Source organism: Larus michahellis, chromosome Z, assembly GCF_964199755.1.
Source record: "Larus michahellis chromosome Z, bLarMic1.1, whole genome shotgun sequence".
NCBI lineage: Eukaryota > Metazoa > Chordata > Aves > Charadriiformes > Laridae > Larus > Larus michahellis.
This window is the reverse complement of record NC_133930.1, coordinates 43028309-43041349: the sequence shown is the minus strand read 5'-3', so window position 1 is coordinate 43041349 and position 13041 is coordinate 43028309. Positions and strand designations below refer to the sequence as shown.

General features: G+C 40.5%; 1 protein-coding gene across 2 annotated transcripts in view; it reads left to right on the top strand.

Annotated features, from left to right (window-relative positions):
- FRMD3 (FERM domain containing 3) overlaps positions 1-13041 on the top strand; it is a 139668-nt gene that overhangs the window by 59926 nt on the left and 66701 nt on the right. For both annotated transcript variants that reach the window (XM_074570364.1, XM_074570365.1), the window contains exon 2: positions 1319-1423. In XM_074570364.1, the coding sequence (XP_074426465.1) occupies positions 1319-1423 (105 nt within the window). The remainder of the gene's footprint in view (positions 1-1318; positions 1424-13041) is intronic.

Genomic DNA, 13041 nt, shown 5'->3' with positions numbered 1-13041 from the left:
TTTTTTTGTCAGTCACAGGGAGAGTGGCAGTTTTCATTTTGGACTTTTCAATCTTTGATACTGGCTTTGCCTTTTCGAGAAGAGTTTCCTCTATGCTGTCACTAGCATGCTCATACTCATAACTGGCTACAGTAGAAAAAAATGTCAGTGTACGTGTTAACCACTTTAAACAGCACACAAGTCGGTTTTTAAATGTCCTGAGGCTGGAAAGAAACAATTACAGAAGGAAACCTCTTGCAGCTGTTACAGGGAAAAAGGAAGCGGTGCAGGGCGCAAAGCATGAGGTTGAGTGAGCATGTACAGAAAACAGACAAATCGCGTTAACACCCTTTGACGCTGTCTGTTTAAAAATAGGAAAACAAAGGACAGAAATACCATGGTGCAGACAAGGTAGTGATATCCTCTAGGCAAGTAGCAGCATATGGAAGAATAAAGGACACATATTGAGGGGTAAATGCGTAGGAGATAGAAGGTGGAGGAAGAAAGGAGTAGTGGAAGTAGATGGCTTACGCAGTAGGAAGAGAAGCAGAGCCCCCCGCATCTAGGAAAAAGATATCTGTGGAGAAGTTAGCTTGTGGCTGGAAGTGAATTTGGGAGGAGAGAAGGTCCATGTGGCAGGGAAGGGGATGGCTGCAGGTGCCCTGGCGCACTGGGAGGGCCCAGTAGATTATGAAGAAATGAAACAAAGTATTGAGACTAAAGAAAGCAGACATAAAGAATGAGATTGTAAACTAAACACTATGTACACAGTAAGTTCCCTTAAGGCTATAGTTACGCAGTGACAATGCAGAGATGAAAATATCGCTTTCAGTCATTTGAGCGTTTCTTCCTTGTACTGTAGTGCTGTCTGGGAATTTATCCTAAAGTCTCCCTTGCTGTGGGTGTTGTGTAAAGATCATGTAAGGTACTTGCTGCCAAAACTGCTTGCAAACTTGAGGGATACAAAAAACACACACACTGATTTGAAATTCCATATGAAACTGCGTATGTTTTGCTATTATAGCATCAGGTGGAAATACGGTTACTAGTAATATATTAAGTATTACAAACACGCAGCTATTAGCATAGCATGAGTTTTCCTGAGTCAGGAGTAATGATGGTATTTTCATAATGAATCAATTTGTGAATGTGCAGGGAGTATATTGATCACTAATCTACTGCATCTTTTAGAGGAGATGAATGCTCAAATCCTTGTCCTCATCTGAATAATAACAAATTTCATATGCCATTTTCCTTGACACTTTAAGTTTTTTTAATATTTATAGACAGCAAGTTCAGAATACACAAAATAATATATCAATTCTTTTTCTTTTTGCAGAGGGAAACTAAAGGTCAGTTTCTCATAGATCACATCTGCAACTATTACAGCTTGCTGGAAAAAGACTATTTTGGCATTCGATACGTTGACCCTGAGAAGCAGAGGGTATGTATATGAACTCTGACTACCTTTGCTTTTAAGTAATGCTAAATTGATTTTTTTTTTTTTCGACAAGCAGGGAAGTTCTAATGCAAAGTTATGTATCTCTGAGAGTTTATACTCTGGCCATAACCTATGGAGTTTCCTAAAGTGGCATTATTAAATTATTTTTCCCCTCGGTTCATGTATTTAGTTTCAGATAAATTGATACGTCTGATTTGTATAGTTCTCCTAGGCACTGAAGATAGAAAAGATCTATAGGGATATCTCGGAGGTTGCACAGGGTAGCTCTAGGCTCTGGCAGTGCACAGGAATTTGGGATGTCTATTTTTCTGTAGAGTATGCTTCTTGGGAGATGTAGGCAGGCTGTTAAACGCAGTCATTCTATTCCACTTTTCACAGGGCACATGGACTGAGATATCTGAGTCCATACACACCATACACAAAATTAGGTATGATTTGTCAGGTTGTGCGGGGTTCTTCAGGTTAGTTCTCCCTATGAGCATCTTTACATCTGTGCAGTAAAATTCACAGGCTCTAGGCGTTTGTGTGGACAGTGATCAGTCATCTCTCTTAGGTGGAGGGGGGTCCTGCAGGCTGTATTCTGTGGGCGATTTGCTACAGCTACTCCCTGTTTGGTTTCAGATGATTGTTACGTTCTGAGAGTGGGAAAAGGTGGTCAACACAGGAAGCAGAATTCGTCAGACAGTGAAATTCAGAACTGCTTCTTCATTGTATGGTCCCGCTGGTGTCAGGATTAAGACTTAGATATGACTTTAAATATACTGGCATTTCTTACCTGGAAATGATTACCAGTTTGGAGCTGGTGTGGTTCAGGAGGAGAAAAACATTTTGCTGGGCATCTCTTGCTACACCCTAATTAGTTTTGTGAAAAATCACTGGCATTAGGGAATTACCCTCTGCTCAACCTTATAGAATTGCAATAGCTTTGCAAAGCTGCAGTGGGTCATTTCCATTGATCTTCCTTTTAAAATTAAAACAATAAGCAGAATAATTAGCAGTGTTCTGACCAGTGTAGTTAATTCTTCACAATCATTAAAATTATAGAGGTGTTCACCTGGTTGGAATTGATAGGAGAAGTAGGTAGAGTGCTGGATTAGACTATAATTAGGTAGGACTTAACGAATGTGTTTGTTGGGCCTTTCTCTGACAGTAACTCAAAAATTGCTACAGAAAAGTTATTTTACTTAACAGCAATCAAGAGGTTTTTCTAGTAATTTTTTTGGCAGAATACTTTAAAATTGTGATGGTTCAGAAAAAACTCTAAAAACCAACTCCCACTGGGATGCCTGTTTTATCATACCTTATGTGGTCCCCATGTGTCAAAGAGCTGTTAACTCTTGAATATTGACAAATTCACTGCAATATCTTATTCTAGTTGGTTCTACAGTTGTTCTTTTACATCTTGTAATACAGCTAATTCTGTGTTAAGTTTATGGAAGATTATACTGAAGGATAAGTTTTCTCTTGGTTAGTAGTAAATCAGTCTGAGAAAACATTTATGTTCTTACCTAAAAAATCTTAAGTCTCCATTTCCCTTTATATCCAACAAGTAAGAATTCTGTGGCCATCCTGTGTAGTAGGATGGCTTGTATCAACTGGACCACTCTTCAGTTGGATTTTGTTAAGCAAACTTCTCAAGCTTACATTTTACATACATGCATTTTTAAATGCTGATTTATAATTACTCTCACATTTTTAAGAGTATGGATAACTTCTCTAATTGGGTATTACTTCTTGATTTTAAACTCATGAATTAGGATGAATTATGAGGGAGATTTCTTCATACAGACTTAAATGCTCTGGATAATGAGTTGAAAGTAACATACATTTTTCTCTTAGGTTCATTAGAATTCACCAAAATAAGCTATTTTTACATGCGGTATCTTCTGTTGTCCCTTTGTCCTGTTCTGACTTTTGTTTTGGTTTGTTTTGTTTTGGTTTTGTTTTGGTTTTTTTTCTGCTTTCTCTCAGAGTGGCCCTTTCCTCTGCAATGGACCCTCTCCTAAGGACTAAACTGCAGGCAAATATTATAATAAAGGAATACTGGTTTTATACTATCTGTCTGTTTTGAAACTCTGAACTTGTTGAGGTTCACTTACCTGAGTCTTACTTCTGTATCAGATGCGTGAATGCGTCCCAGTCAAATGCAGGAAGACTGTGAAACTATAATTACAATTCTTCTCCCATCATCGGAAGACTTTTCTGATCTTTTTCAGTTCTTAAAGAAAGATACTAGTCAACAATCTCCTAGTAGTATAGCAATGAATGTAAATAATTATGCTGGGGCCCACGGATTGTAGCTAGATAAAGGTCATCAGTAGATAGCTCAGTAGAGAGCTAGAGGACATCTTGATTTTGAAATTATGAGGTAGGTGATGGCTCTTCCCACAGTTTTGTATTTTAGCAGTTGTGAGCTCAGCTGCCTGAAATTTATGTTAACAAAACCCCCTGAGATTACAGAGGAGTGGTTGTCCAGGTATGTGGTTACAGAGATAAGCTGTAGCAAGTAAAAGATGTACTGGCGTCACAGGACGAATGTCACGTCATTGTAGACACCTTACAGGGAAGAGTACTTAGAGCTCTGTAGAGGAGATTTCTGAAGCTCCATGTAATTCCTGCAGGTCCCACCAAGGATAAAAGGAGGGACATTTCCTGCAGCACATTTTTATGGGCTCGTTAGATGTATTACAAAACAGAAGCAGAAGCTCAGTAAAGATCCGCAGGTGGAATTCACCAAGAGCTACTTTCTATAGTTAAATCTACTGATTTGACTGAGAACAATTGCTTTGAAGGCAAGTGATAATTCATCCTAAACCGGTTCAGCGATGTGTGTGACAATGTACTTCAGTGCCCTGTGGGCAAATAAAGATATGTGGGACAATGAATAAAATGAATATTGCCTGGTCTGGTTTTGGCAATAAGCCACTGGCATGATGTGGCTATGATAAAAGACAGCACTTTCTTTGCCCCTCCCTAGGATTGTATTTTCAGGGAAATTTTAATGTCATTACACCCTAATGAGACCTCATCTATTCTGATCTAGATGCCTGCATTTAAGAAAGACCAATTTAACTGAACAGGGAGAAGGAGTATTAGAAATATAAAGAGAACAGAGTGCTTGTTTTTGAGACGATATTAAGAAGAATGTTAACAATTTAGTGCAGTAAAGGATAAGAGGATATGGTTATATGTGCATCAGAGTGTAATGTAGAAAGAAAAAGAAAGTTTAAGCAAGAGAGATGGTTTCTTAATTAAGCCAATGAGAGCCGCAGCATCTGGAATAGCCATGATGCAGGCAATGGGGCAAGAATTTTAAGACATCTCTGTATAATTTTATGGAAAGGGTTTATGTTAAACATTGACAGAGACGAGGCACCATCTTCTAAAGTTTATTTCAAAGAATATGGAATCAAAGCTGAAACAAGAAAGCATAACTTTTTTTTTTAGGAGGATTTATTATTGATTCTGATGCAGGTAGTGTACAATTCATGTTGCTTTGACCATTTTCTTGGAAGTGTTGAATGCCTCTGTTGTAGTTTATATTCCACTGCATACTCTCTGTCTGCACAGAAAGGGCTGTATCTGTGGTTCCAAATGAAACTGCCAAAATCATGCATTTAGTTTTGGCCTTTACTGAATTATTCTTGATTGGCTCTTTGAATAGTTAAGCTATATGACAGAATAGTATATCATTATATAGTGCACACACACATACATACATACATACACACATATATATGTATATAAAAATAAATATTACGCAGAATTACTCCTGCTGGCATTTAGTCTACCAGTGATGCTTGCCTTCCTTTTATTTGTATGTAATTTTTTGTGTGAAGGTTGCAGAGTTGCTCCAAAAGCTAATTTGCAGTCCTTTTGTTTTGTAATCTATTAAGGGAGCTCAAGCAGGCAAAAATACCAGCTTTAATTCATCCTAAATGTCTTCTTTCAGAGTATGCTACCAAAATGTAGCATTTTAACTTAGGAGTGTTGAAACATTTGACCGAGTTTGAAAATTTAAAAAATGAACTGTTTCAATATGTCAGATGTTTTAAATGAAATGTTTCAATATTTGCGTTTAGAGCATTCAGGACTTCTGACTATGTGAAAAATGTAGATAACTGAGCTAATTGACGTAGGTTAGAACAAAATTTTGAAATGTGGGAAAACTGTGGTGGGAAACAGCTGTTGTTTTTATAGGTTATTTTCCAAGCAAGTTATAATGTATACTTCTTCCTCCCTCCAGCCTCCCTTTTATAATAATCCTTTCCTTCTGCATAAGTAAACATGTGTGGATATTTTAGGCATACTTAGACTTTGTAAAATTCTCTGTAGTTCCATTTTTCTATTCCAGACCAAAAATGAAACTCTGGAAGAGTTCTGGGCTCTTTACCAGAAAGCAGCTCAGTAGCCTTTTTTTATATCTTTGCATATAGGAGAGTACCAGTGCCAATGACCTCAAAATGAACTAGCAGTTAAAGACTCTAGGTTCTACAACTGTATCTGCTGCTTTATCTTCTGGCATCACATTTGGATGTTCCTTTGGGGAAACTGCGCCTTAGGGTAGCTTCAGAAGAGCCAGGATTGTACTAAAAGTATGCAGCAAATTCCAATATGCTATTTTATCTCTAATGATATCTGTGCTGTGAACAAATGAGTTCCTGGTGTTCATATGTTAACTGCTGAATTTTTTTGCCTGGAATTCAGGGAAAACTGAGTATATGGGATCACGTTGCCTTTCTCCCTGACTCTCAACTGCAGTAATTTTTGAAGCCAGTTTTGGTCAAATTTGGCTGGAGATACAGGTCTCAAACATTAAGTTCCTGTAAGGTTTCATGAAGACAAACTGCCGCACCAGTGGGTAAAACCCTATTATTCTTCTTACTGAGGGCTGTAGGGCAAACCCACTCCATAGGGGATCTAGAGAGACCTGAGAGGGAGACACTGGAAGAACCCAGAAACCATCATTTGGAGCTTGCATTTTTTACAAATAAATAGTTTCAAACAGAAGACATACTTGGAGAAGATGTTACTGATTCTTCTACTCAAGGAACTACCTATTGGTACCTTTTCATGTACTAGATATTATTTTGAAGCCAATTATCACACTCTCACCCTTGAGGAAATGCAGCATGGCTGATTCTGTGCCAGATACCCTGGGTTGACTCAGCACCTTTTTTGTGTTTTTTGGGCTGGTGGGAGAGGGGAATAGGATGATATAACGTAGCTACTGTTCAGCATCTCCCACTAGAGAGGATCCCTTGTTGAGAGAGGCCATTTGGTATTAAGGGCAATGGAGGATTGGGCTGAAGGAAGATGGTAGTGGTGTGGTGAAACTTAATTCTTTAATTCCCTTCAGGATGGCATCTGAGTGGTGATTTAAAGTTGCAAATACATAAGTTTCCTCTTTTTTGCTCCCAATGGGTGGATTTGAGCATGTGCTTGTGATTGTTTTTGAATGTGAAAGTATGAGGTGGTAGTTAGGCAGAAATACCGTGGAGCTACCCATAGGGTAGGCTGGAAGCCTTAGGTGTTATGGAAAGGCTTTGTAGGACCCTGAAGCAACTGCGAAGTCTCACCAGTCACTGTAGAAATGTTTGAGATCATAATCGCCCCGAAGCATTAAGATGCTTTGTCATTTGGATGTGCTGCAGGGTTCTATGGGAGCAGCATGGCAGTGCGGTGGTTTTAGCTCTGTGCATGTGTGCCTGTCAGTATGAAAACACAGCTTTCAAATCAGTGAAACTGCTGTATGAATACACTCCCACTACGCAGCCGATCTTGAATGGTGGCTGTGAGTACTCTGTGATTTTCTGACTTCCCCAGAGCACAGAGCCCGGCCCTGGGCATCATTAGTAGGACAACATTGTGCACTACGGACTTGCTGGTGCTCTGCCAGTCTCCCCCTAGAGAACTGTCGCAAATACAATTCTCGTTTTGCTTTCAAGCTTAGACACAGTGAAAACTGTTAGGCAGCTTTACACACAGGCAGTTTTTTGTCAGACTACATGCATATTTCACTAGTCAGGCAGCTGGGGAGTCCCATTTGTATTCCAGAGTACATCACTTCCAAGGGACCTGGGCAGAGTATTTGTTTAATTCTATAACCTAAGTTGTTAGGCATTGTCCCAGTATTTACTGGGGAAGGAAACTGGAGCCTGGTGTCTGTGAGTAATGAATTTCTTTATCATGAGGTAGCAGTTCTGTTTTAATGAGACACCTTCACAAGATGTACAGCAGTGCCTCATCAGGGAGACCTTCTGAAAGGGTCGTCATGTCTTGGGTGCAGTTGATGTCTGCTTTAGCAACAACGGCTACTTAATACGTGTTCTTAAAAATGTGCATGTAGTCCCATGTGAGGGTGGTGAAGGTTGGCAGAAAGAGACGACAGTTAATTTGCAGCCTCCATTTGACAAAGCTGTGTCTTTGTGTAGTGACTCATGAGGCTCCATACAGCTATGTAAAGAGAACTATGTGGGACCTCTTCGGTCTCTTTGAAGGGGTAGAGCAGAAGTATTATAGGCTGAACACCAGAGTGACTGAGCCATAGGTTAATTAAAACTGTAACGTTTGTCTGTGCATATGAAGTGTCTCCTCCTGGACAGAGTTATCACAAAAATTATGTGCTTTTGCACAAAGTCTTGCTGTGACTCTGCTTGGTGTGTGCAGTCCAGGTCGCACTGTTTCAAAAAATATAGTAGAACTAAAAAAGGAACAAAGAAGGCCATGAGAATGATATCAGGGAGGAATGGATTTCATACAAAGAGAAATGGATTAGACTAGAATAATTCTGCTAGGAAAAGAGGTGAGTGAGAGAGAGCAAGCAAGAGAGAATGAGAGAGAAAGATACGATGTAAAATGGCTTGGAGACGGCGATCAGGGGAAGATTGCCCTGTAATTCTTACAACAGAACTAAAATGCACTTGGGGAAATTATAAAGCAATTGGTATTGAGAAGTAGTTTTTAAAATACCATACCTAGTCATAAAATTCATTGTTGTAGCTGCCAAAATTATTTTAAAAAGTGTGAAAAAATAAGTGTTTAGACAAATTGGTGAAAGTCTACAAAGACTTACAAACGAATTGTCGTGGAGGCTGATGGAAAAAGCCCAGTGAACACAATGGGAGGTGCTACTCTTGTTCTCTGTAAGTGTTTGCTTCAGGCCATTTTCAGGGACAAAGTGCTGAGTTAAATGGGTACTTGCTTTTACCAGTAGAGGTGCATTTATGTACTAATCAAAATCTTGGCATAAATGAATCGTAGTGTAAATATACATATACACTTAATTCAGCAGTAATGCTACTAACTGAAATATCTTGTGTGAAGATTGGTAACCTGGTAAACCAAATTATTCTGCAGCCTATTTTAATACAAATAAAGACGGTTTTCCCATCAACTGTGAACCTGTTGTCTGTGGACGCATCTGTAGCTCTTGCATACATCAATATATGCAGATTTTTTAGTGGATGTAGAGGTTATGGATTGGTTGAGCTACTCCAACATACAGCATTTGAGTTCCTCTGAGTATTTTAGTGTAATAGGAGTAAGAGTGAGAATTTGGAAATTTGTTTAATAAATTCCAGCTCAGAATCATGTAAGTGGTGATTCAGTTCCAGTGTATGGTATTATTTCTGGAGCAGATTCATTTTTGTGATAGAGATGTACGTTCTTTCTTCCTGCTTAGGATACCACTAACCAAAGCTGATGGGAACACTACAGAGCAACAGCTCCTTTGCTGCCATAGAACAATAACCATACGCTTGGTATAGAGGTTCTTGAAGCCATGAAAAAATGGTGTCAGCCTCAGGGCATGAAGGAGACATGCAGGGTGCCCTGGGTCATTTGGCATCTGTTGTGCTGATACAGAGCGGACACCCAATTAATTCCCCTGTCTAACTTCCATTAGCTTTGGATACTGTTACTATTTTTTCTGAGTGACTTTTGGCAGGCAGTGACCTCTTGCAAGTCACTGCCTTGCGGCTAAAGCAAATTGATTTTGATTTTGCATTTCATTCAAGGAAAAGGTTAGGTATTCGTTTTCAAGATTAATATAGGATTGAGGTTTAAATGAAATTAATTTTATTACTTTTCTAGCAGTGTTTCAGGGCATATCTCCATTCTCCTGCTTTCTTCCATCCATTAAACAAAGTCTTCATATCCAGTCCTTGCCTGCCTAGAATATTCTTGTGACATCTGCAGGTTCTTCTGATTGTATTTTACTCTATGTGCATCAAACAGTTGCCTGAGTGTTGGTTGCCGAGGGCGATTTAAATATTCACGGCATTTTGCTGCTTTTGGTTGCCCCTTCATTACTGCTCCTCTTGCAAACACAGAGACTAAATCAAAAGCCTTGTGTGTGGGAGGAGCAGAGAGACTTTTCACTGAATTCATTGGACTTCTGGTTGGTCAGGTCCCAAGCATCTACTTTTGGCTTGGTGTTTTTTCAGGAGGTGAGCTTTGGTTTATGCCAGTCTTATGCAGCAGTCCATAGGAAGAGGAGACTGGAGCACACTTCTTTGCATTGTAGAGTGGCTGTTGCAATGTAGAGGAAGAACAGTGTGGTGAATTTAATGACACCTGACCCCTTCCAAGGGCTGTAAGAATAGATATGGGACATTTTGTCCTCTTTCCTCCCCACTTCTTATTCTAAACCCCTTAACACTGTGCTATACTGAGATCAAGCTCAGCCCTGTCTGAGCTTCCCACTGAATGACTGACTTCAAAACAGGCTGCTGGCTGAAGTGCCTTTACTAAAAGCACATCAGTGTTTGTAGAGTTAAACTGACTTGCTAGAATGGTGCTTTTACCCTTGCATGGTGTCCTTGCTCATCCTGAGCTTTTGCTGTGAAAGCTGGTAGCGCATCAGCTGCTCAGCATTTGTGGGTAAGCAAGAACACACCTGGCCTCGCTAATGACTACTCAGTGCCACTTAAAGGCCGATCAGAGGTGAGGGCTGTATTTACAAAGTAAAAATTGCAGTAGTCTGAAACACAGCATGCAGTCGCAATGAAACCTTAGCCAGAAGGCAATTCTCAGCATATTTTAGGATCCCGGGACCAAAAGTGATATCAATAATAGTTTGCTTACTCACCACTGGCACTTGAAGCACCAAGACTCATTAGCTATCCTGTGGACAACCTTCAAGATCTCTAAGTATCCTTCTTTCTGCTTTTTCTCTAAGGACGTCTGCCTGACCATCTAGATACTCAGCTGCTACCCAAACCTCTTTCAGCAGAAGAGATTAGAAATTGGCAGTGCTGAACGTGAATGTCTCCACAGGATCCTTGCTAATAGGTGTTAGCTAGATTAGAATAATAGAATCATCATAGAATGGTTTGAGCTGGGAGAGACCTTAAAGATCATCTAGTTCCAACCCCACCTGCCAGTGGCAGGGACACCTTTCACTAGACCAAGTTACTCAAAGCCCCATCCAACCTGGCCCACTTTGAGGGATGGGGCATCCACAGCTTCCCTGGGCAACCTGTGCCAGTGCCTCACCACCCTCACAGTAAAGAATTTCTTCCTAATATCTAATATAAATCTCCCCTCTTTCAGTTTAAAACGGTTACCCCTCATCCTGTCACTATACTCCCTCATAAAGAGTCCCTCCTCATCTCTCCTGTAGGCCCCCTTTAGGTACTGGAATGTCTCCCTGGAGCCTTCTCTTCTCCAGGCTGAGTAACACCAACTCTCTCATCCTGTCTTCATAGGAGAGGTGTTCCGGCCCCCTGATCATCTTTGTAGCCCTCCTCTAGACTCACTCCAGCAGGTCCCCTTCTTATGTTGGGGGCCCCGGAGCTGGACACAGTACTCCAGGTGGAGTCTCACCAGAGTAGAGGGGCAGAATCACCTCCCTTAACTGGCTGGCCACGCTTCTTTTGATGCAGCCCAGGATACGGTTGGCTTTCTGGGCTGCAAGCACACATTGCCAACTTACGTTTAGCTTCTCATCAACCAACACCCCAAGTCCTTCTCCTCAAGGCTGCTCTCAAGCCATTGTCCACCCAGCCTGTAGTTGTGCTAGGGATTGCTGTCACCCAGGTGCAGGACCTTGCACTTGGCCTGGTTGAACTTCATAAGGTTTGCATGGGCCCACCTCTCAAGCCTCTTTAGGTCCCTCTGGATGGCATCCCTTTCCTCCAGCATGTCAACCGGTCCACACAGCTTGGTGTTGTTGGCAAACTTGCTGAGGATGCACTTAATCCCACTGCCCATGTCGCTCACAAAGATTTTAAACAGCACCGCTTCCAGGACTGAACCTTGAGGAACATCACTCATCACTGGTAACAACTTGGACATAGAGCCATTGACCTCCATCCAGCCAGTTCCTTATCCACTGAATGGTGCATCTGTCAAATCCATGTCTCTCCAATTTAGAGACAAGGATGTTGTGCAGGAGAGTGTCAGATGCTTTGCAGAAGTCCAGGTGGATGATGTCGGTTCTCTTCCCTTATCCACAAATGCTGTACTTCCATAGTAGAAGGTCACCAAATTTGTCAGACATGATTTGCGCTTAGTGAAGTCATGTTGGCTGTCGCCAATCATCTCCTTATTTTCCATGTGCCTGAGCGTAATTTCCAGGAGCATCTGCTCCGTGATCTTACCAGGCAGAGAGGTGAGACTGTAGTTCCCCAGGTCTTCCTTTTTTTCGCTTTTTTAAAAATGGGTGTTAGGTTTCCGCCTTTCTAGTCAGTGGGAACTTCACCGGACTGCCACAGCTTCTCAAATACCATCAAAGTCTTTTCTCTTCCATTGGGGAACAATCATGTTCCTAACATGCCATCAATGAAATGAGAGGCTGGAATGACTTCTGATCATCATTAAGTACTATCACATATAAAGCCAAGCTGTTTTGACAGTGTAGGCCATCATCCAATTAAAGCAATCTTTATGGACAACAGTGTGAATATATGAGGCGAAAATGAAACTGTGTAAGATTGTTGGGTTTCTTTCTCCAGCTAGTTTGCCCATTTTGCTACAAGGAGAGAAAGGTTCTTGTCTCTGCTTCCAAGTTTATGTCGTGACTTTTTTGGTTTGTCTGTTTTATTTGTCTTATGAGCCTTACAAGAAAGAACTGGAAACACCTATGGCCCCTTCCTGTGAGGCAGTATGTAATGAAAATTTTTTGCAGTGGAGGATTTAAAATGCTTTTAAAATCTGTCCTGTCAAGCCAACTCAAAATGTTGTATTTTCCTTTCATCTGAGGATTTTTTTTCTTTTTCAGCAAAATTGTTGAAAAAAGATTGATACACTGAAAAAGCATTTTACAAAGCCAGGTACTTTTCAATTGAAAATTCCTGCAGAAACCCTTCAATGAATTTATAGGAACCTTAATCTGGTCCTAGATATAACAGCTAATTAATCTCAGAATAAATATAGCATGAGCACTCTATAATAGAGATGAGGCACAGTTATTAATTATTAATAGTCAATGCTGTAAGGCTGGAAGATAAGTACTCAGGGGAAGATCTTTCCTAAAACTCAAATTGAAATATGCAAACAAATATAGGGTTGGCTATTTTCAGAAGTACTAGCAACGACTAGGTGTTTATCTTCCCCTGACACTCAGAGAGCATTAAGCACCTAATTGCTGTGTCTTT